The sequence below is a fragment of the Salvelinus alpinus genome, chromosome 8, assembly GCF_045679555.1.
Source record: "Salvelinus alpinus chromosome 8, SLU_Salpinus.1, whole genome shotgun sequence".
In the NCBI taxonomy this organism is placed as follows: Eukaryota; Metazoa; Chordata; class Actinopteri; order Salmoniformes; family Salmonidae; genus Salvelinus; species Salvelinus alpinus.
Window position 1 is genome coordinate 22,184,599 of NC_092093.1, and position 24,477 is coordinate 22,209,075.

Below are 24,477 nucleotides of genomic sequence, written 5' to 3' on the forward strand. Positions count from 1 at the left end.
AGGGAGTGTGTGTGTAGAGGGAGTGTGTGTGTAGAGGGAGTGTGTGTGTAGAGAGAGTGTGTGTAGAGAGAGTGTGTGTGTAGAGAGAGTGTGTGTGTAGAGAGAGTGTGTGTGTAGAGAGAGTGTGTGTAGAGAGAGTGTGTGTAGAGAGAGTGTGTGTGTAGAGAGAGTGTGTGTGTAGAGAGAGTGTGTGTGTAGTGAGAGTGTGTGAGTAGAGAGTGTGTGTAGGGAGAGTGTGTGTAGTGAGAGTGTGTGTGTAGAGAGAGTGTGTGTAGGGAGAGTGTGTGTAGTGAGAGTGTGTGTGTGGAGAGAGTGTGTGTGTAGAGAGGGAGTGTGTGTGTGTAGAGAGTGTGTGTGTAGAGAGAGTGTGTGTGTAGAGAGAGTGTGTGTGTGTGTAGAGGGAGTATGTTTGTAGAGAGAGTGTGTGTGTAGAGAGAGTGTGTGTGTAGAGGGAGTGTGTGTGTGTGAAGAGGGAGTATGTGTGTAGAGAGAGTGTGTGTGTAGAGAGAGTGTGTGTGTAGAGGTAGTGTGTGTGTAGAGAGAGTGTGTGTGTAGAGAGAGTGTGTGTGTAGAGAGAGTGTGTGTAGAGAGAGTGTGTGTGTAGAGAGAGTGTGTGTGTAGAGAGAGTGTGTGTGTAGAGTGAGTGTGTGTAGAGAGAGTGTGTGTAGAGAGAGTGTGTGTGTAGAGAGAGTGTGTGTGTAGAGAGAGTGTGTGTGTAGAGAGAGTGTGTGTGTAGAGAGAGTGTGTGTGTAGAGGGAGTGTGTGTGTAGAGGGAGTGTGTGTAGAGAGAGTGTGTGTAGAGAGAGTGTGTGTGTAGAGAGAGTGTGTAGAGAGAGTGTGTGTATCGAGTGTGTGTAGAGAGTGTGTTTGTGTAGAGAGTGTGTATAGAGAGTGTGTGTAGAGAGTGTGTGTGTGTAGAGAGTGTGTGTGTAGAGAGTGTGTATGTAGAGTGTGTGTGTAGAGAGAGTGTGTGTGTAGAGAGTGTGTAGAGAGAGTGTGTGTATAGATATAGTGTGTGTAGAGAGAGTTTTGCGAGTGTGTGTAGAGAGAGTGTGTGTAGAAAGTGTGTGTAGAGAGTGTGTAAAGAGAGTGTGTGTAGAGTGTGTAGAGAGTGTGTGTAGAAAGAGTGTGTAGAGAGAGAGTGTAGAAAGGGTGTGTATAGAGTGTGTATAGAGATATTGCGTGTAGATATTGTGTAGAGTGTGTGTATAGTGAGAGTGTGTATAGTGAGAGTGTGTATAGTGAGAGTGTGTTTGTACAGAGAGAGTGTGTCAGTGTAGAGAGAGTGTGTCAGTGTAGAGAGAGTGTCAGTGTAGAGAGAGTGTGTCAGTGTAGAGAGAGTGTCAGTGTAGAGAGAGTGTGTCATTGTAGAGAGTGTGTCAGTGTAGAGAGTGTGTCAGTGTAGAGAGTGTGTCAGTGTAGAGAGAGTGTGTCAGTGTAGAGAGAGTGTCAGTGTAGAGAGAGTGTGTCAGTGTAGAGAGAGTGTCAGTGTAGAGAGTGTGTCAGTGTAGAGAGTGTGTCAGTGTAGAGAGAGTGTGTCAGTGTAGAGAGAGTGTCAGTGTAGAGAGAGTGTTTCAGTGTAGAGAGTGTGTCAGTGTAGAGAGTGTGTCAGTGTAGAGAGAGTGTGTCAGTGTAGAGAGTGTGTCAGTGTAGAGAGAGTGTGTCAGTGTAGAGAGAGTGTCAGTGTAGAGAGAGTGTGTCAGTGTAGAGAGTGTGTCAGTGTAGAGAGAGTGTGTCAGTGTAGAGAGAGTGTGTTTGTATAGAGAGAGTGTGTCAGTGTAGAGAGAGTGTGTCAGTGAAGAGAGAGTGTGTTTGTATAGAGAGAGTGTGTCAGTGTAGAGAGAGTGTGTCAGTGTAGAGAGTGTGTCAGTGTAGAGAGAGTGTCAGTGTAGAGAGAGTGTCAGTGTAGAGAGAGTGTTTGTATAGAGAGTGTGTCAGTTTAGAGAGTGTGTCAGTTTATAGAGTGTGTCAGTGTAGAGAGAGTGTGTCAGTGTAGAGAGAGTGTGTCAGTGTAGAGAGAGTGTCAGTGTAGAGAGAGTGTGTCAGTGTAAAGAGAGTGTCAGTGTAGAGAGAGTGTGTCAGTGTAGAGAGAGTGTCAGTGTTGAGAGTGTGTCAGTGTAGAGAGTGTGTGTAGAAAGAGTGTGTAGAGAGAGAGTGTAGAAAGGGTGTGTATAGAGTGTGTATAGAGATATTGCGTGTAGATTTTGTGTAGAGTGTGTGTATAGTGAGAGTGTGTATAGTGAGAGTGTGTATAGTGAGAGTGTGTTTGTACAGAGAGAGTGTGTCAGTGTAGAGAGAGTGTGTCAGTGTAGAGAGAGTGTCAGTGTAGAGAGAGTGTGTCAGTGTAGAGAGAGTGTCAGTGTAGAGAGAGTGTGTCAGTGTAGAGAATGTGTCAGTGTAGAGAGTGTGTCAGTGTAGAGAGTGTGTCAGTGTAGAGAGAGTGTGTCAGTGTAGAGAGAGTGTCAGTGTAGAGAGAGTGTGTCAGTGTAGAGAGAGTGTCAGTGTAGAGAGTGTGTCAGTGTAGAGAGTGTGTCAGTGTAGAGAGAGTGTGTCAGTGTAGAGAGAGTGTCAGTGTAGAGAGAGTGTTTCAGTGTAGAGAGTGTGTCAGTGTAGAGAGTGTGTCAGTGTAGAGAGAGTGTGTCAGTGTAGAGAGTGTGTCAGTGTAGAGAGAGTGTGTCAGTGTAGAGAGAGTGTCAGTGTAGAGAGAGTGTGTCAGTGTAGAGAGTGTGTCAGTGTAGAGAGAGTGTGTCAGTGTAGAGAGAGTGTGTTTGTATAGAGAGAGTGTGTCAGTGTAGAGAGAGTGTGTCAGTGAAGAGAGAGTGTGTTTGTATAGAGAGAGTGTGTCAGTGTAGAGAGAGTGTGTCAGTGTAGAGAGTGTGTCAGTGTAGAGAGAGTGTCAGTGTAGAGAGAGTGTCAGTGTAGAGAGAGTGTTTGTATAGAGAGTGTGTCAGTTTAGAGAGTGTGTCAGTTTATAGAGTGTGTCAGTGTAGAGAGAGTGTGTCAGTGTAGAGAGAGTGTGTCAGTGTAGAGAGAGTGTCAGTGTAGAGAGAGTGTGTCAGTGTAAAGAGAGTGTCAGTGTAGAGAGAGTGTGTCAGTGTAGAGAGAGTGTCAGTGTTGAGAGAGTCTGTCAGTGTAGAGAGTGTGTCAGTGTAGAGAGTGTGTCAGTGTAGAGAGAGTGTCAGTGTATAGAGAGTGTCAGTGTAGAGAGAGTGTGTCAGTGTAGAGAGAGTGTGTCAGTGTAGAGAGTGTGTCAGTGTAGAGAGTGTGTCAGTGTAGAGAGTGTGTCAGTGTAGAGAGTATGTCAGTGTAGAGAGAGTGTGTCAGTGTAGAGAGTGTGTCAGTGTAGAGAGAGTGTGTCAGTGTAGAGAGTGTGTCAGTGTAGAGAGTTTGTCTGTATAGAGAGTGTGTCAGTGTAGAGAGTGTGTCAGTGTAGAGAGTGTGTCAGTGTAGAGAGTGTGTCAGTGTAGAGAGTGTGTCAGTGTAGAGAGAGTGTCAGTGTAGAGAGTGTGTCAGTGTAGAGAGTGTGTCAGTGTAGAGAGTGTGTCAGTGTAGAGTGTGTGTCAGTGTAGAGAGAGTGTCAGTGTAGAGAGTGTGTTTGTATAGAGAGTGTGTCAGTGTAGAGAGTGTGTCAGTGTAGAGAGTGTGTCAGTGTAGAGAGTGTGTCAGTGTAGAGAGAGTGTCATTGTAGAGAGTGTGTTTGTATAGAGAGTGTGTCAGTGTAGAGAGTGTGTCAGTGTAGAGAGTGTGTCAGTGTAGAGAGTGTGTCAGTGTAGAGAGTGTGTCAGTGTAGAGAGTGTGTCAGTGTAGAGAGTGTGTCAGTGTAGAGAGTGTGTCAGTGTAGAGAGTGTGTCAGTGTAGAGAGAGTGTCAGTGTAGAGAGTGTGTCAGTGTTGAGAGAGTCTGTCAGTGTAGAGAGTGTGTCAGTGTAGAGAGAGTGTGTCAGTGTAGAGAGTGTGTCAGTGTAGAGAGTTTGTCTGTATAGAGAGTGTGTCAGTGTAGAGAGTGTGTCAGTGTAGAGAGTGTGTCAGTGTAGAGAGTGTGTCAGTGTAGAGAGTGTGTCAGTGTAGAGAGAGTGTCAGTGTAGAGAGTGTGTCAGTGTAGAGAGTGTGTCAGTGTAGAGAGTGTGTCAGTGTAGAGTGTGTGTCAGTGTAGAGAGAGTGTCAGTGTAGAGAGTGTGTTTGTATAGAGAGTGTGTCAGTGTAGAGAGTGTGTCAGTGTAGAGAGTGTGTCAGTGTAGAGAGTGTGTCAGTGTAGAGAGAGTGTCATTGTAGAGAGTGTGTTTGTATAGAGAGTGTGTCAGTGTAGAGAGTGTGTCAGTTTATAGAGTGTGTCAGTGTAGAGAGAGTGTGTCAGTGTAGAGAGAGTGTGTCAGTGTAGAGAGAGTGTGTCAGTGTAGAGAGAGTGTGTCAGTGTAAAGAGAGTGTCAGTGTAGAGAGAGTGTGTCAGTGTAGAGAGAGTGTCAGTGTTGAGAGAGTCTGTCAGTGTAGAGAGTGTGTCAGTGTAGAGAGTGTGTCAGTGTAGAGAGAGTGTCAGTGTATAGAGAGTGTCAGTGTAGAGAGAGTGTGTCAGTGTAGAGAGAGTGTCAGTGTTGAGAGAGTGTGTCAGTGTAGCGAGAGTGTGTCAGTGTAGAGAGAGTGTGTCAGTGTAGAGAGAGTGTGTCAGTGTAGAGAGAGTGTGTCAGTGTAGAGAGTGTGTCAGTGTAGAGAGTGTGTCAGTGTAGAGAGTGTGTCAGTGTAGAGAGTATGTCAGTGTAGAGAGAGTGTGTCAGTGTAGAGTGTGTCAGTGTAGAGAGTGTGTCAGTGTAGAGAGTGTGTCAGTGTAGAGAGTGTGTCAGTGTGTCAGTGTAGAGAGAGTGTCAGTGTAGAGAGAGTGTGTCAGTGTAGTGAGTGTGTCAGTGTAGTGAGTGTGTCACTGTAGAGAGTGTGTCAGTGTAGAGAGTGTGTCAGTGTAGAGAGTGTGTCAGTGTAGAGAGTGTGTCAGTGTAGAGAGTGTGTGTCAGTGTAGAGAGAGTGTGTCAGTGTAGAGAGTGTGTCAGTGTAGAGAGTGTGTCAGTGTAGAGAGAGTGTGACTAAACCACAGGATTAGCTGGTTAGTAGTGGATCAATCTGATCAGACAAGCCCCTATACAGCAGCAGGCAGCATTGTGGTGTGTCCTACTCCTACCCTGTGCTAGTTACAAAGAACCATGACAAAGATATTTATAACTAATCCAAGACGGTTCATCGGTGTCGTTTACAGTTGGAGCAAATGAAGCATAGTGGGCAGAACAAGCAAGGAGGTGGGCAGAGCCAAACACGAGCTCACAAGATCCTATTGGCACGTTGTAGCATGTATTTGCATATTTCCGTTAGGGAACGACTCCTCTGTGAAGTGTGCGTGAGCTCAAACTCAATTTGACCTTGCACTCCTTCTAAAAAACAGATTTTTTTTTACCTTTGGCAAAGCGTCAACTGTATAAAACTTAGTGCACTGTGTTCGTAACAGAATCTAGTTTTGGGAACAGAAAAATCTATAGAGTTTAGATGTTTCATCAATTTGAAAATTTGCATAATATCGGCCCAGTTTCCATCCTGTCCCACTACCCCTGACTGGACTTCCTCTCAGTACCACATGTTTTCCTATATTTGACATTTTCCTGAGTCAGACAAGTTGTTTTCAGACACGTGTGAAGTTTCACATGTACTTTTTCAAGTGTTTTTCCCTCATGTGAAAACGAAAGCCCCACATCTGGTCTCCTAACCAGGGACCAACCCTGCTCAGCTTCAGAGACAAACCAACAGTGTGATGCAGGATGCTATCTCTCTGGAATAAATGTGCCAAAACTAGCAATGGGAAAAAAGCCAGTGAATGCAGAGGCCATGGTAACGTAACCAAAGACAGGGAAAACTGCAGGAAAGAGAAGTTTTTACTGATAGTTTTTGTCGTTGCATCCATTGACAATTAATTTGCATGATTTCCTTGCAATATTTTGTTTTGCTATCAAGACTTTGGGGTTTATGTTTTGCTATCAAGACTTTGGGGTTTATGTTTTGCTATCAAGACTTTGCGGTTTATGTTTTGCTATCAAGACTTTGCGGTTTATGTTTTGCTATCAAGACTTTGCGGTTTATGTTTTGCTATCAAGACTTTGGGGTTTATGTTTTGCTATCAAGACTTTGCGGTTTATGTTTTGCTATCAAGACTTTGCGGTTTATGTTTTGCTTTCAAGACTTTGCGGTTTATGTTTTGCTATCAAGACTTTGGGGTTTATGTTTTGCTATCAAGACTTTGCGGTTTATGTTTTGCTATCAAGACTTTGGGGTTTATGTTTTGCTATCAATACTTTGCGGTTTATGTTTTGCTATCAAGACTTTGCGGTTTATGTTTTGCTATCAAGACTTTGGGGTTTATGTTTTGCTATCAAGACTTTGCGGTTTATGTTTTGCTTTCAAGACTTTGCGGTTTATGTTTTGCTTTCAAGACTTTGCGGTTTATGTTTTGCTATCAAGACTTTGGGGTTTATGTTTTGCTTTCAAGACTTTGCGGTTTATGTTTTGCTTTCAAGACTTTGGGGTTTATGTTTTGCTTTCAAGACTTTGCGGTTTATGTTTTGCTATCAAGACTTTGGGTTTTATGTTTTGCTTTCAAGACTTTGCGGTTTATGTTTTGCTATCAAGACTTTGGGGTTTATGTTTTGCTTTCAAGACTTTGCGGTTTATGTTTTGCTTTCAAGACTTTGGGGTTTATGTTTTGCTTTCAAGACTTTGCGGTTTATGTTTTGCTATCAAGACTTTGCGGTTTATGTTTTGCTTTCAAGACTTTGGGGTTTATGTTTTGCTTTCAAGACTTTGCGGTTTATGTTTTGCTTTCAAGACTTTGCGGTTTATGTTTTGCTATCAAGACTTTGGGGTTTATGTTTTGCTTTCAAGACTTTGCGGTTTATGTTTTGCTTTCAAGACTTTGGGGTTTATGTTTTGCTTTCAAGACTTTGCGGTTTATGTTTTGCTATCAAGACTTTGGGGTTTATGTTTTGCTTTCAAGACTTTGCGGTTTATGTTTTGCTATCAAGACTTTGGGGTTTATGTTTTGCTTTCAAGACTTTGCGGTTTATGTTTTGCTTTCAAGACTTTGGGGTTTATGTTTTGCTTTCAAGACTTTGCGGTTTATGTTTTGCTATCAAGACTTTGGGGTTTATGTTTTGCTATCAAGACTTTGGGGTTTATGTTTTGCTTTCAAGACTTTGCGGTTTATGTTTTGCTTTCAAGACTTTGGGGTTTATGTTTTGCTTTCAAGACTTTGCGGTTTATGTTTTGCTTTCAAGACTTTGGGGTTTATGTTTTGCTATCAAGACTTTGGGGTTTATGTTTTGCTTTCAATATCTTCCTTTTGCAGTATTAAGAATGTTGTTCTGAACTTCAGAGGTTTTGTTTGATATTAATGGCACGAAAGTAACTCACCTCGTAGAGGATTGCACCATATAATAACACTATGACTCTATTAAAGGTGTTTAAAGCAGCAATCCTTCATTGGATCATTAACATTAAGTGTGTTCCCCGCCCCTGTTTTGGTAAAAAGCTGAGAGACGGGGCTGGAGAACTGTAACCACTCTCAGATCCATAGACTACGCTATGGATGCAATGGCTGACCATCCACGATATCAACATTATAGTTTTAATGTTTTTAGGTATATTTTGGGTATACAGTGTTTGTTTATGGGTATACAGTGTTTGTTTATGGAACCCCTACCTGTCCCAGACCTGCTGTTTTCAACTCTTAATGATCGGCTATGAAAGCCAACTGACATTTATTCCTGATTATTATTTGACCATGCTTGTCATTTATGAACATTTTGAAAATCTTGGCCATGTTCTGTTATAATCTCCACCCGGCACAGCCAGAAGAGGACTGGCCACCCCTCATAGCCTGGTTCCTCTCTAGGTTTCTTCCTAGGTTTTGGCCTTTCTAGGGAGTTTTTCCTAGCCACCATGCTTCTACACCTGCATTGCTTGCTGTTTGGGGTTTTAGGCTGGGTTTCTGTACAGCACTTCGAGATATTAGCTGATGTACGAAGGGCTATATAAAATAAACTTGATTGATTGATTGATTGAACTTGATTGGTTTACATTTACTTTGTTTACAAACATTGGAGTAAATGTGGAGTTTTCTTACATGTGAAACTGCAAATTAAATATTCACTTTCAAGTGTGGGTGGAATTGCAAGTTCACATGTGAAAAACAATCACATGTAAAAAACCTAATTTGCAGTGTCGTATGTGAAAAACGTTCACATGTAAATAAAGATCACATTTGAAAAATAATCACACAGAAGTTTTTCAGATATGAAACTGCAAATTAGATTTTTGCAAATTATTGTTTTGAAATTCCACATGTGAAAGTGATATTTTCACATTGAGTTTTCTTGTATGTGATCCTGCAAAATAGATTTTTTCACGTGATTGATTTTCACGTGATTTTCTCTTTCTCTCTTTCACACACACACACGCGCACACACACACACACACACACACACACACACACACACACACACACACACACACACACACACACACACACACACACACACACACACACACACACACACACACACACACACACACACACACACACACACACACACACACACACACACACACACATTTGTCCCCAGTTAGTCATGACGTCCCAATACGGAAGGTATGCAAACAGTTCAATGTCCCCATTGGGTCAGCAAAACAAGAACAGACACACACACACACATCCTAGGATTATTTTGGGAATAAACTGATAAAAGCATTTCAATGTCTTGATTCAATCAGAACTCCTGCCTCGCCCTTGTATCATACATTTCCAAACAAGCCAAATCATAGATTGAGATCTGGATCGAGGGAGCCGATCTCTTCCAAAGTAATACTGCCTCTGATTGGAACAGCGTGTCTGTGTTTGATGTGACTCCAGAGTTAAGTCATATACTTTACATTTCAAACAGCTGATAAGGCTACTCACTCCATCCTCAACCTGAATTAATGAAGGGATAATGAAGCGGTAGAGTGTTATGTTTCTGTTTTGAGACATTATCTAGCGTACACACACACACACACACACACACACACACACACACACACACACACACACACACACACACACACACACACACACACACACACACACACACACACACACACACACACACACACACACACACACACACACACACACACTCTCTCTCTCTCTCTCTCTCTCTCTCTCTCTCTCTAACACACACACACACACACACACACACACACACACACACACACACACACACACACACACACACACACACACACACACACACACACACACACACACACACACACACACACACACACACACACACTCTCTCTCTCTCTCTAACACACACACACACACACACACACACACACACACACACACACACACACACACACACACACACACACACACACACACACACACACACACACACACACACACACACACACACACTCTCTCTCTCACACACACACACACACACACACACACACACACACACACACACACACACACACACACACACACACACACACACACACACACACACACACACACACACACACACACACACACACACACACACACACACACACACACACACACACACACACTCTCTCTCTCTCTCTCTCTCTAACACACACACACACACACACATGCAGTCTCCAGTTAAGGTGTGTATGAAAGATTAGGTTCTGTGTGCCCGAGCTAGGCGCCAGAGCAGTTGTATCATACAGTAAGCAGGCATCATTATGAGAAGGGCTTTCAGCACAAAGTAAAACTCTAGAAGAAGTCAGAGACCACGGATCAGTCCTATAACGAGCTGGGAGAGCCTGCTTACATGCAGCATGACTGACAGGAGTTACTACTGACTCCCACAAACCAAACTGTTTGGGAACATTGAGTTCCACCTGGAAACAGTTAGCCGGGAAAATTCTACCTGGACGGACACCTGTAAACTAGGAAACTCATACAGATTGTTAATGAACATGTCACGACTTCTACCGAAGGTGGCTCCTCTCCCTGTCCGGGCAGCGCTCGGCGCTCGGCGTCGCCGGTCCACTAGCCGCCACCGATCCCTTTTCCTTTTCTGTTTGTTTTGTCTTTGGTTCTTTTCAAACCTGGTTTCATTTGCGTTAATTTCTGTGTGTATATATGTACCCAGTTGCCTGCCTAGGTTTGTGCGGGATTAGTCTGTCGTTGTGATGTGCTCGGTTGGATTTTACGTTATTTGTTTTCACGGTTACGTAAGTGTATGAGTGTCGGAACTGTGTTTGTTCCTCCGTGCGTTTGCCCCGGTTCTCTGTTACGAGGGCGTTGGTACGGGTTCTCTGTTACGAGGGCGTTTGCCCCGGTTCTCTGTTACGAGGGCGTCGTCCTTTTTGTTTGTGCCGTTCCAGTGTTGTTGGACTGTCTTATTAAAACACGCTTCTCAGACATCCCTGCTCTCCTGCGCCTGACTCCTACACCTATCACCTAGACGGACCTTATCACAGAACATGATATACAGCAGATGAAGGAAGCCATCCTGTAGACTGTTGGAGAGGTTGTACTCTGATCCTGAGCATCAGATGGGGATTCTTTAGACAGCTCAATACAGATTTACTGTATCGTTGATTCCTGTGCATCCATTTGACTGTGTGAAATAAATGGATTTTGGCAACATAGAAGATAAGAATCTACTGGAGATGTAATATCCGTGCAAACAACAGCAGTCTGTTTTAACAAGCAGTCTGATTTAACCACAGCAGTCTGTTTCAACAACAGCAGTCTGTTTCAACAACAGCAGTCTGTTTTAACCACAGCAGTCTGTTTCAACAACAGCAGTCTGTTTTAACAACAGCAGTCTGTTTCAACAACAGCAGTCTGTTTTAACAACAGCAGTCTGTTTTAACAACAGCAGTCTGTTTCAACAACAGCAGGTCTGTTTTAACAACAGCAGTCTGTTTTAACAACAGCAGTCTGTTTTAACAACAGCAGTCTGTTTTAACAACAGCAGTCTGTTTTAACAACAGCAGTCTGTTTTAACAACAGCAGTCTGTTTCAACAACAGCAGTCTGTTTCAACAACAGCAGTCTGTTTCAACAACAGCAGTCTGTTTTAACAACAGCAGTCTGTTTCAACAACAGCAGTCTGTTTCAACAACAGCAGTCTGTTTCAACAACAGCAGTCTGTTTTAACAACAGCAGTCTGTTTCAACAACAGCAGTCTGTTTCAACAACAGCAGTCTGTTTCAACAACAGCAGTCTGTTTTAACAACAGCAGTCTGTTTCAACAACAGCAGTCTGTTTCAACAACAGCAGTCTGTTTTAACCACAGCAGTCTGTTTTAACAACAGCAGTCTGTTTCAACAACAGCAGTCTGTTTCAACAACAGCAGTCTGTTTTAACAACAGCAGTCTGTTTCAACAACAGCAGTCTGTTTCAACAACAGCAGTCTGTTTCAACAACAGCAGTCTGTTTCAACAACAGCAGTCTGTTTTAACAACAGCAGTCTGTTTCAACAACAGCAGTCTGTTTTAACAACAGCAGTCTGTTTCAACAACAGCAGTCTGTTTCAACAACAGCAGTCTGTTTTAACAACAGCAGTCTGTTTCAACCACAGCAGTCTGTTTCAACAACAGCAGTCTGTTTCAACAACAGCAGTCTGTTTTAACAACAGCAGTCTGTTTCAACAACAGCAGTCTGTTTTAACCACAGCAGTCTGTTTTAACAACAGCAGTCTGTTTTAACAACAGCAGTCTGTTTTAACAACAGCAGTCTGTTTCATAACAGCAGTCTGTTTCAACAACAGCAGTCTGTTTTAACAACAGCAGTCTGTTTTAACAAGCAGTCTGTTTCAACAACAGCAGTCTGTTTCAACAACAGCAGTCTGTTTTAACAACAGCAGTCTGTTTTAACAACAGCAGTCTGTTTCAACAACAGCAGTCTGTTTCAACAACAGCAGTCTGTTTTAACAACAGCAGTCTGTTTCAACAACAGCAGTCTGTTTCAACAACAGCAGTCTGTTTTAACAACAGCAGTCTGTTTTAACAACAGCAGTCTGTTTTAACAACAGCAGTCTGTTTCAACAACAGCAGTCTGTTTCAACAACAGCAGTCTGTTTTAACAACAGCAGTCTGTTTCAACAACAGCAGTCTGTTTCAACAACAGCAGTCTGTTTTAACCACAGCAGTCTGTTTCAACAACAGCAGTCTGTTTTAACAACAGCAGTCTGTTTTAACAACAGCAGTCTGTTTTAACAACAGCAGTCTGTTTCAACAACAGCAGTCTGTTTTAATAAGCAGTCTGTTTTAACAAGCAGTCTGTTTTAACAACAGCAGTCTGTTTCAACAACAGCAGTCTGTTTTAACAACAGCAGTCTGTTTCAACAACAGCAGTCTGTTTCAACAACAGCAGTCTGTTTTAACCACAGCAGTCTGTTTTAACCACAGCAGTCTGTTTTAACAACAGCAGTCTGTTTCAACAACAGCAGTCTGTTTTAACAACAGCAGTCTGTTTTAACAAGCAGTCTGTTTCAACAACAGCAGTCTGTTTTAACAACAGCAGTCTGTTTTAACAACAGCAGTCTGTTTTAAGCACAGCAGTCTGTTTCAACAACAGCAGTCTGTTTCAACAACAGCAGTCTGTTTTAACAACAGCAGTCTGTTTCAACAACAGCAGTCTGTTTTAACAAGCAGTCTGTTTTAACAACAGCAGTCTGTTTTAACAAGCAGTCTGTTTTAACAACAGCAGTCTGTTTCAACAACAGCAGTCTGTTTTAACAACAGCAGTCTGTTTCAACAACAGCAGTCTGTTTCAACAACAGCAGTCTGTTTTAACAAGCAGTCTGTTTTAACAACAGCAGTCTGTTTTAACAAGCAGTCTGTTTTAACAACAGCAGTCTGTTTCAACAACAGCAGTCTGTTTTAACAACAGCAGTCTGTTTCAACAACAGCAGTCTGTTTCAACAACAGCAGTCTGTTTCAACAACAGCAGTCTGTTTCAACAACAGCAGTCTGTTTTAACAACAGCAGTCTGTTTTAACAACAGCAGTCTGTTTTAACAACAGCAGTCTGTTTCAACAACAGCAGTCTGTTTCAACAACAGCAGTCTGTTTTAACAACAGCAGTCTGTTTCAACAACAGCAGTCTGTTTCAACAACAGCAGTCTGTTTCAACAACAGCAGTCTGTTTCAACAACAGCAGTCTGTTTCAACAACAGCAGTCTGTTTCAACAACAGCAGTCTGTTTCAACAACAGCAGTCTGTTTCAACAACAGCAGTCTGTTTCAACAACAGCAGTCTGTTTCAACAACAGCAGTCTGTTTTAACAACAGCAGTCTGTTTTAACAACAGCAGTCTGTTTTAACAACAGCAGTCTGTTTCAACAACAGCAGTCTGTTTCAACAACAGCAGTCTGTTTCAACAACAGCAGTCTGTTTCAACAACAGCAGTCTGTTTTAACAACAGCAGTCTGTTTCAACAACAGCAGTCTGTTTTAACAACAGCAGTCTGTTTCAACAACAGCAGTCTGTTTCAACAACAGCAGTCTGTTTCAACAACAGCAGTCTGTTTTAACAACAGCAGTCTGTTTTAACCACAGCAGTCTGTTTCAACAACAGCAGTCTGTTTCAACAACAGCAGTCTGTTTTAACAACAGCAGTCTGTTTCAACAACAGCAGTCTGTTTCAACAACAGCAGTCTGTTTCAACAACAGCAGTCTGTTTTAACAACAGCAGTCTGTTTCAACAACAGCAGTCTGTTTCAACAACAACAGTCTGTTTTAACAACAGCAGTCTGTTTCAACAACAGCAGTCTGTTTCAACAACAGCAGTCTGTTTCAACAACAGCAGTCTGTTTTAACAACAGCAGTCTGTTTCAACAACAGCAGTCTGTTTTAACAACAGCAGTCTGTTTCAACAACAGCAGTCTGTTTTAACAACAGCAGTCTGTTTCAACAACAGCAGTCTGTTTCAACAACAGCAGTCTGTTTTAACAACAGCAGTCTGTTTCAACAACAGCAGTCTGTTTTAACAACAGCAGTCTGTTTTAACAACAGCAGTCTGTTTTAACAACAGCAGTCTGTTTCAACAACAGCAGTCTGTTTCAACAACAGCAGTCTGTTTCAACAACAGCAGTCTGTTTTAACAACAGCAGTCTGTTTCAACAACAGCAGTCTGTTTTAACAACAGCAGTCTGTTTTAACAACAGCAGTCTGTTTCAACAACAGCAGTCTGTTTTAACAACAGCAGTCTGTTTTAACAACAGCAGTCTGTTTCAACAACAGCAGTCTGTTTTAACAACAGCAGTCTGTTTCAACAACAGCAGTCTGTTTTAACAACAGCAGTCTGTTTCAACAACAGCAGTCTGTTTCAACAACAGCAGTCTGTTTCAACAACAGCAGTCTGTTTCAACAACAACAGTCTGTTTTAACAACAGCAGTCTGTTTCAACAACAGCAGTCTGTTTCAACAACAGCAGTCTGTTTTAACAACAGCAGTCTGTTTCAACAACAGCAGTCTGTTTTAACAACAGCAGTCTGTTTCAACAACAGCAGTCTGTTTTAACAACAGCAGTCTGTTTCAACAACAGCAGTCTGTTTCAACAACAGCATTCTGTTTTAACAACTGCAGTCTGTTTCAACAACAGCAGTCTGTTTTAACAACAGCAGTCTGTTTTAACAACAGCAGTCTGTTTTAACAACAGCAGTCTGTTTCAACAACAGCAGTCTGTTTCAACAACAGCAGTCTGTTTTAACAACAGCAGTCTGTTTCAACAACAGCAGTCTGTTTTAACAACAGCAGTCTGTTTTAACAACAGCAGTCTGTTTCAACAACAGCAGTCTGTTTTAACAACAGCAGTCTGTTTTAACAACAGCAGTCTGTTTCAACAACAGCAGTCTGTTTTAACAACAGCAGTCTGTTTCAACAACAGCAGTCTGTTTTAACAACAGCAGTCTGTTTTAACAACAGCAGTCTGTTTTAACAACAGCAGTCTGTTTCAACAACAGCAGTCTGTTTCAACAACAGCAGTCTGTTTTAACAACAGCAGTCTGTTTTAACAACAGCAGTCTGTTTTAACAACAGCAGTCTGTTTTAACAACAGCAGTCTGTTTCAACAACAGCAGTCTGTTTTAACAACAGCAGTCTGTTTTAACAACAGCAGTCTGTTTTAACAACAGCAGTCTGTTTCAACAACAGCAGTCTGTTTCAACAACAGCAGTCTGTTTCAACAACAGCAGTCTGTTTTAACAACAGCAGTCTGTTTCAACAACAGCAGTCTGTTTTAACAACAGCAGTCTGTTTTAACAAGCAGTCTGTTTCAACAACAGCAGTCTGTTTCAACAACAACAGTCTGTTTTAACAACAGCAGTCTGTTTCAACAACAGCAGTCTGTTTCAACAACAGCAGTCTGTTTTAACAACAGCAGTCTGTTTCAACAACAGCAGTCTGTTTTAACAACAGCAGTCTGTTTCAACAACAGCAGTCTGTTTTAACAACAGCAGTCTGTTTCAACAACAGCAGTCTGTTTCAACAACAGCAGTCTGTTTTAACAACAGCAGTCTGTTTCAACAACAGCAGTCTGTTTTAACAACAGCAGTCTGTTTTAACAACAGCAGTCTGTTTTAACAACAGCAGTCTGTTTTAACAACAGCAGTCTGTTTCAACAACAGCAGTCTGTTTCAACAACAGCAGTCTGTTTCAACAACAGCAGTCTGTTTTAACAACAGCAGTCTGTTTCAACAACAGCAGTCTGTTTTAACAACAGCAGTCTGTTTTAACAACAGCAGTCTGTTTCAACAACAGCAGTCTGTTTTAACAACAGCAGTCTGTTTTAACAACAGCAGTCTGTTTCAACAACAGCAGTCTGTTTTAACAACAGCAGTCTGTTTCAACAACAGCAGTCTGTTTTAACAACAGCAGTCTGTTTCAACAACAGCAGTCTGTTTCAACAACAGCAGTCTGTTTCAACAACAGCAGTCTGTTTCAACAACAACAGTCTGTTTTAACAACAGCAGTCTGTTTCAACAACAGCAGTCTGTTTCAACAACAGCAGTCTGTTTTAACAACAGCAGTCTGTTTCAACAACAGCAGTCTGTTTTAACAACAGCAGTCTGTTTCAACAACAGCAGTCTGTTTTAACAACAGCAGTCTGTTTTAACAACAGCAGTCTGTTTCAACAACAGCAGTCTGTTTCAACAACAGCATTCTGTTTTAACAACTGCAGTCTGTTTCAACAACAGCAGTCTGTTTTAACAACAGCAGTCTGTTTTAACAACAGCAGTCTGTTTTAACAACAGCAGTCTGTTTCAACAACAGCAGTCTGTTTCAACAACAGCAGTCTGTTTTAACAACAGCAGTCTGTTTCAACAACAGCAGTCTGTTTTAACAACAGCAGTCTGTTTTAACAACAGCAGTCTGTTTCAACAACAGCAGTCTGTTTTAACAACAGCAGTCTGTTTTAACAACAGCAGTCTGTTTCAACAACAGCAGTCTGTTTTAACAACAGCAGTCTGTTTCAACAACAGCAGTCTGTTTTAACAACAGCAGTCTGTTTTAACAACAGCAGTCTGTTTTAACAACAGCAGTCTGTTTCAACAACAGCAGTCTGTTTCAACAACAGCAGTCTGTTTTAACAACAGCAGTCTGTTTTAACAACAGCAGTCTGTTTTAACAACAGCAGTCTGTTTTAACAACAGCAGTCTGTTTCAACAACAGCAGTCTGTTTTAACAACAGCAGTCTGTTTTAACAACAGCAGTCTGTTTTAACAACAGCAGTCTGTTTCAACAACAGCAGTCTGTTTCAACAACAGCAGTCTGTTTCAACAACAGCAGTCTGTTTTAACAACAGCAGTCTGTTTCAACAACAGCAGTCTGTTTTAACAACAGCAGTCTGTTTTAACAAGCAGTCTGTTTCAACAACAGCAGTCTGTTTCAACAACAACAGTCTGTTTTAACAACAGCAGTCTGTTTCAACAACAGCAGTCTGTTTCAACAACAGCAGTCTGTTTTAACAACAGCAGTCTGTTTCAACAACAGCAGTCTGTTTTAACAACAGCAGTCTGTTTCAACAACAGCAGTCTGTTTTAACAACAGCAGTCTGTTTCAACAACAGCAGTCTGTTTCAACAACAGCAGTCTGTTTTAACAACTGCAGTCTGTTTCAACAACAGCAGTCTGTTTTAACAACAGCAGTCTGTTTTAACAACAGCAGTCTGTTTTAACAACAGCAGTCTGTTTCAACAACAGCAGTCTGTTTCAACAACAGCAGTCTGTTTTAACAACAGCAGTCTGTTTCAACAACAGCAGTCTGTTTTAACAACAGCAGTCTGTTTTAACAACAGCAGTCTGTTTCAACAACAGCAGTCTGTTTTAACAACAGCAGTCTGTTTTAACAACAGCAGTCTGTTTCAACAACAGCAGTCTGTTTTAACAACAGCAGTCTGTTTCAACAACAGCAGTCTGTTTTAACAACAGCAGTCTGTTTCAACAACAGCAGTCTGTTTTAACAACAGCAGTCTGTTTCAACAACAGCAGTCTGTTTCAACAACAGCAGTCTGTTTTAACAACAGCAGTCTGTTTTAACAACAGCAGTCTGTTTTAACAACAGCAGTCTGTTTCAACAACAGCAGTCTGTTTTAACAACAGCAGTCTGTTTTAACAACAGCAGTCTGTTTTAACAACAGCAGTCTGTTTCAACAACAGCAGTCTGTTTCAACAACAGCAGTCTGTTTCAACAACAGCAGTCTGTTTCAACAACAGCAGTCTGTTTCAACAACAGCAGTCTGTTTTAACAACAGCAGTCTGTTTTAACAACAGCAGTCTGTTTCAACAACAGCAGTCTGTTTTAACAACAGCAGTCTGTTTCAACAACAGCAGTCTGTTTCAACAACAGCAGTCTGTTTCAACAACAGCAGTCTGTTTCAACAACAGCAGTCTGTTTTAACAACAGCAGTCTGTTTTAACAACAGCAGTCTGTTTTAACAACAGCAGTCTGTTTCAACAACAGCAGTCTGTTTCAACAACAGCAGTCTGTTTCAACAACAGCAGTCTGTTTCAACAACAGCAGTCTGTTTTAACAACAGCAGTCTGTTTTAACAACAGCAGTCTGTTTTAACAACAGCAGTCTGTTTCAACAACAGCAGTCTGTTTCAACAACAGCAGTCTGTTTTAACAACAGCAGTCTGTTTCAACAACAGCAGTCTGTTTCAACAACAGCAGTCTGTTTCAACAACAGCAGTCTGTTTTAACAACAGCAGTCTGTTTCAACAACAGCAGTCTGTTTCAACAACAGCAGTCTGTTTCAACAACAGCAGTCTGTTTCAACAACAGCAGTCTGTTTTAACAACAGCAGTCTGTTTCAACAACAGCAGTCTGTTTTAACAACAGCAGTCTGTTTTAACAACAGCAGTCTGTTTCAACAACAGCAGTCTGTTTCAACAACAGCAGTCTGTTTTAACAACAGCAGTCTGTTTCAACAACAGCAGTCTGTTTCAACAACAGCAGTCTGTTTTAACAACAGCAGTCTGTTTCAACAACAGCAGTCTGTTTTAACAACAGCAGTCTGTTTCAACAACAGCAGTCTGTTTCAACAACAGCAGTCTGTTTCAACAACAGCAGTCTGTTTCAACAACAGCAGTCTGTTTTAACAACAGCAGTCTGTTTTAACAACAGCAGTCTGTTTTAACAACAGCAGTCTGTTTCAACAACAGCAGTCTGTTTCAACAACAGCAGTCTGTTTCAACAACAGCAGTCTGTTTTAACAACAGCAGTCTGTTTTAACAACAGCAGTCTGTTTTAACAAAAGCAGTCTGTTTCAACAACAGCAGTCTGTTTCAACAACAGCAGTCTGTTTCAACAACAGCAGTCTGTTTCAACAACAGCAGTCTGTTTTAACAACAGCAGTCTGTTTTAACAACAGCAGTCTGTTTTAACAACAGCAGTCTGTTTCAACAACAGCAGTCTGTTTCAACAACAGCAGTCTGTTTTAACAACAGCAGTCTGTTTCAACAACAGCAGTCTGTTTCAACAACAGCAGTCTGTTTCAACAACAGCAGTCTGTTTTAACAACAGCAGTCTGTTTCAACAACAGCAGTCTGTTTCAACAACAGCAGTCTGTTTTAACAACAGCAGTCTGTTTCAACAACAGCAGTCTGTTTTAACAACAGCAGTCTGTTTCAACAACAGCAGTCTGTTTTAACAACAGCAGTCTGTTTTAACAACAGCAGTCTGTTTCAACAACAGCAGTCTGTTTCAACAACAGCAGTCTGTTTTAACAACAGCAGTCTGTTTCAACAACAGCAGTCTGTTTCAACAACAGCAGTCTGTTTTAACAACAGCAGTCTGTTTCAACAACAGCAGTCTGTTTTAACAACAGCAGTCTGTTTCAACAACAGCAGTCTGTTTCAACAACAGCAGTCTGTTTCAACAACAGCAGTCTGTTTCAACAACAGCAGTCTGTTTCAACAACAGCAGTCTGTTTCAACAACAGCAGTCTGTTTTAACAACAGCAGTCTGTTTTAACCACAGCAGTCTGTTTCAACAACAGCAGTCTGTTTTAACAACAGCAGTCTGTTTCAACAACAGCAGTCTGTTTCAACAACAGCAGTCTGTTTTAACAACAGCAGTCTGTTTCAACAACAGCAGTCTGTTTCAACAACAACAGTCTGTTTTAACAACAGCAGTCTGTTTCAACAACAGCAGTCTGTTTCAACAACAGCAGTCTGTTTCAACAACAGCAGTCTGTTTTAACAACAGCAGTCTGTTTCAACAACAGCAGTCTGTTTTAACAACAGCAGTCTGTTTCAACAACAGCAGTCTGTTTTAACAACAGCAGTCTGTTTCAACAACAGCAGTCTGTTTCAACAACAGCAGTCTGTTTTAACAACAGCAGTCTGTTTCAACAACAGCAGTCTGTTTTAACAACAGCAGTCTGTTTTAACAACAGCAGTCTGTTTTAACAACAGCAGTCTGTTTTAACAACAGCAGTCTGTTTCAACAACAGCAGTCTGTTTCAACAACAGCAGTCTGTTTCAACAACAGCAGTCTGTTTTAACAACAGCAGTCTGTTTCAACAACAGCAGTCTGTTTTAACAACAGCAGTCTGTTTTAACAACAGCAGTCTGTTTCAACAACAGCAGTCTGTTTTAACAACAGCAGTCTGTTTTAACAACAGCAGTCTGTTTCAACAACAGCAGTCTGTTTTAACAACAGCAGTCTGTTTCAACAACAGCAGTCTGTTTCAACAACAGCAGTCTGTTTCAACAACAGCAGTCTGTTTCAACAACAACAGTCTGTTTTAACAACAGCAGTCTGTTTCAACAACAGCAGTCTGTTTCAACAACAGCAGTCTGTTTTAACAACAGCAGTCTGTTTCAACAACAGCAGTCTGTTTTAACAACAGCAGTCTGTTTCAACAACAGCAGTCTGTTTTAACAACAGCAGTCTGTTTCAACAACAGCAGTCTGTTTCAACAACAGCAGTCTGTTTTAACAACTGCAGTCTGTTTCAACAACAGCAGTCTGTTTTAACAACAGCAGTCTGTTTTAACAACAGCAGTCTGTTTTAACAACAGCAGTCTGTTTCAACAACAGCAGTCTGTTTCAACAACAGCAGTCTGTTTTAACAACAGCAGTCTGTTTCAACAACAGCAGTCTGTTTCAACAACAGCAGTCTGTTTCAACAACAGCAGTCTGTTTCAACAACAGCAGTCTGTTTCAACAACAGCAGTCTGTTTTAACAACAGCAGTCTGTTTCAACAACAGCAGTCTGTTTCAACAACAGCAGTCTGTTTTAACAACAGCAGTCTGTTTTAACAACAGCAGTCTGTTTCAACAACAGCAGTCTGTTTCAACAACAGCAGTCTGTTTTAACAACAGCAGTCTGTTTCAACAACAGCAGTCTGTTTCAACAACAGCAGTCTGTTTCAACAACAGCAGTCTGTTTTAACAACAGCAGTCTGTTTCAACAACAGCAGTCTGTTTTAACAACAGCAGTCTGTTTCAACAACAGCAGTCTGTTTCAACAACAGCAGTCTGTTTCAACAACAGCAGTCTGTTTCAACAACAGCAGTCTGTTTCAACAACAGCAGTCTGTTTTAACAACAGCAGTCTGTTTTAACCACAGCAGTCTGTTTCAACAACAGCAGTCTGTTTCAACAACAGCAGTCTGTTTTAACCACAGCAGTCTGTTTCAACAACAGCAGTCTGTTTCAACAACAGCAGTCTGTTTCAACAACAGCAGTCTGTTTTAACAACAGCAGTCTGTTTCAACAACAGCAGTCTGTTTCAACAACAGCAGTCTGTTTTAACAACAGCAGTCTGTTTTAACCACAGCAGTCTGTTTCAACAACAGCAGTCTGTTTTAACAACAGCAGTCTGTTTTAACAACAGCAGTCTGTTTTAACAACAGCAGTCTGTTTTAACAACAGCAGTCTGTTTCAACAACAGCAGTCTGTTTCAACAACAGCAGTCTGTTTCAACAACAGCAGTCTGTTTTAACAACAGCAGTCTGTTTCAACAACAGCAGTCTGTTTTAACAACAGCAGTCTGTTTTAACAACAGCAGTCTGTTTCAACAACAGCAGTCTGTTTTAACAACAGCAGTCTGTTTTAACAACAGCAGTCTGTTTCAACAACAGCAGTCTGTTTTAACAACAGCAGTCTGTTTCAACAACAGCAGTCTGTTTCAACAACAGCAGTCTGTTTCAACAACAGCAGTCTGTTTCAACAACAACAGTCTGTTTTAACAACAGCAGTCTGTTTCAACAACAGCAGTCTGTTTCAACAACAGCAGTCTGTTTTAACAACAGCAGTCTGTTTCAACAACAGCAGTCTGTTTTAACAACAGCAGTCTGTTTCAACAACAGCAGTCTGTTTTAACAACAGCAGTCTGTTTCAACAACAGCAGTCTGTTTCAACAACAGCAGTCTGTTTTAACAACTGCAGTCTGTTTCAACAACAGCAGTCTGTTTTAACAACAGCAGTCTGTTTTAACAACAGCAGTCTGTTTTAACAACAGCAGTCTGTTTCAACAACAGCAGTCTGTTTCAACAACAGCAGTCTGTTTCAACAACAGCAGTCTGTTTCAACAACAGCAGTCTGTTTCAACAACAGCAGTCTGTTTCAACAACAGCAGTCTGTTTCAACAACAGCAGTCTGTTTCAACAACAGCAGTCTGTTTTAACAACAGCAGTCTGTTTCAACAACAGCAGTCTGTTTCAACAACAGCAGTCTGTTTTAACAACAGCAGTCTGTTTTAACAACAGCAGTCTGTTTCAACAACAGCAGTCTGTTTCAACAACAGCAGTCTGTTTTAACAACAGCAGTCTGTTTCAACAACAGCAGTCTGTTTCAACAACAGCAGTCTGTTTCAACAACAGCAGTCTGTTTTAACAACAGCAGTCTGTTTCAACAACAGCAGTCTGTTTTAACAACAGCAGTCTGTTTCAACAACAGCAGTCTGTTTCAACAACAGCAGTCTGTTTCAACAACAGCAGTCTGTTTCAACAACAGCAGTCTGTTTCAACAACAGCAGTCTGTTTTAACAACAGCAGTCTGTTTTAACCACAGCAGTCTGTTTCAACAACAGCAGTCTGTTTCAACAACAGCAGTCTGTTTTAACAACAGCAGTCTGTTTCAACAACAGCAGTCTGTTTCAACAACAGCAGTCTGTTTCAACAACAGCAGTCTGTTTTAACAACAGCAGTCTGTTTCAACAACAGCAGTCTGTTTCAACAACAACAGTCTGTTTTAACAACAGCAGTCTGTTTCAACAACAGCAGTCTGTTTCAACAACAGCAGTCTGTTTTAACAACAGCAGTCTGTTTTAACAACAGCAGTCTGTTTCAACAACAGCAGTCTGTTTTAACAACAGCAGTCTGTTTCAACAACAGCAGTCTGTTTTAACAACAGCAGTCTGTTTCAACAACAGCAGTCTGTTTCAACAACAGCAGTCTGTTTTAACAACAGCAGTCTGTTTCAACAACAGCAGTCTGTTTTAACAACAGCAGTCTGTTTTAACAACAGCAGTCTGTTTTAACAACAGCAGTCTGTTTTAACAACAGCAGTCTGTTTCAACAACAGCAGTCTGTTTCAACAACAGCAGTCTGTTTCAACAACAGCAGTCTGTTTTAACAACAGCAGTCTGTTTCAACAACAGCAGTCTGTTTTAACAACAGCAGTCTGTTTTAACAACAGCAGTCTGTTTCAACAACAGCAGTCTGTTTTAACAACAGCAGTCTGTTTTAACAACAGCAGTCTGATTCAACAACAGCAGTCTGTTTTAACAACAGCAGTCTGTTTCAACAACAGCAGTCTGTTTCAACAACAGCAGTCTGTTTCAACAACAGCAGTCTGTTTCAACAACAACAGTCTGTTTTAACAACAGCAGTCTGTTTCAACAACAGCAGTCTGTTTCAACAACAGCAGTCTGTTTTAACAACAGCAGTCTGTTTCAACAACAGCAGTCTGTTTTAACAACAGCAGTCTGTTTCAACAACAGCAGTCTGTTTTAACAACAGCAGTCTGTTTCAACAACAGCAGTCTGTTTCAACAACAGCAGTCTGTTTTAACAACTGCAGTCTGTTTCAACAACAGCAGTCTGTTTTAACAACAGCAGTCTGTTTTAACAACAGCAGTCTGTTTTAACAACAGCAGTCTGTTTCAACAACAGCAGTCTGTTTCAACAACAGCAGTCTGTTTTAACAACAGCAGTCTGTTTCAACAACAGCAGTCTGTTTTAACAACAGCAGTCTGTTTTAACAACAGCAGTCTGTTTCAACAACAGCAGTCTGTTTTAACAACAGCAGTCTGTTTTAACAACAGCAGTCTGTTTCAACAACAGCAGTCTGTTTTAACAACAGCAGTCTGTTTCAACAACAGCAGTCTGTTTTAACAACAGCAGTCTGTTTCAACAACAGCAGTCTGTTTTAACAACAGCAGTCTGTTTTAACAACAGCAGTCTGTTTCAACAACAGCAGTCTGTTTCAACAACAGCAGTCTGTTTTAACAACAGCAGTCTGTTTTAACAACAGCAGTCTGTTTTAACAACAGCAGTCTGTTTCAACAACAGCAGTCTGTTTTAACAACAGCAGTCTGTTTTAACAACAGCAGTCTGTTTCAACAACAGCAGTCTGTTTCAACAACAGCAGTTTGTTTCAACAACAGCAGTCTGTTTTAACAACAGCAGTCTGTTTTAACAACAACAGTCTGTTTTAACAACAGCAGTCTGTTTCAACAACAGCAGTCTGTTTCAACAACAGCAGTCTGTTTCAACAACAGCAGTCTGTTTCAACAACAGCAGTCTGTTTTAACAACAGCAGTCTGTTTTAACAACAGCAGTCTGTTTCAACAACAGCAGTCTGTTTTAACAACAGCAGTCTGTTTCAACAACAGCAGTCTGTTTCAACAACAGCAGTCTGTTTCAACAACAGCAGTCTGTTTTAACAACAGCAGTCTGTTTTAACAACAGCAGTC

General features: G+C 41.3%; 1 protein-coding gene across 1 annotated transcript in view; it reads left to right on the forward strand.

Annotated features, from left to right (window-relative positions):
* Positions 1–5,632: 5,632 nt before the first annotated feature.
* fndc1 (fibronectin type III domain containing 1) overlaps positions 5,633–24,477 on the forward strand; it is a 98,699-nt gene continuing 79,854 nt past the window's right edge. The window contains exon 1 of the mRNA XM_071412994.1: positions 5,633–5,860. Coding sequence (XP_071269095.1) covers positions 5,791–5,860 — 70 coding nt within the window. The 5' untranslated portion in view covers positions 5,633–5,790. The remainder of the gene's footprint in view (positions 5,861–24,477) is intronic.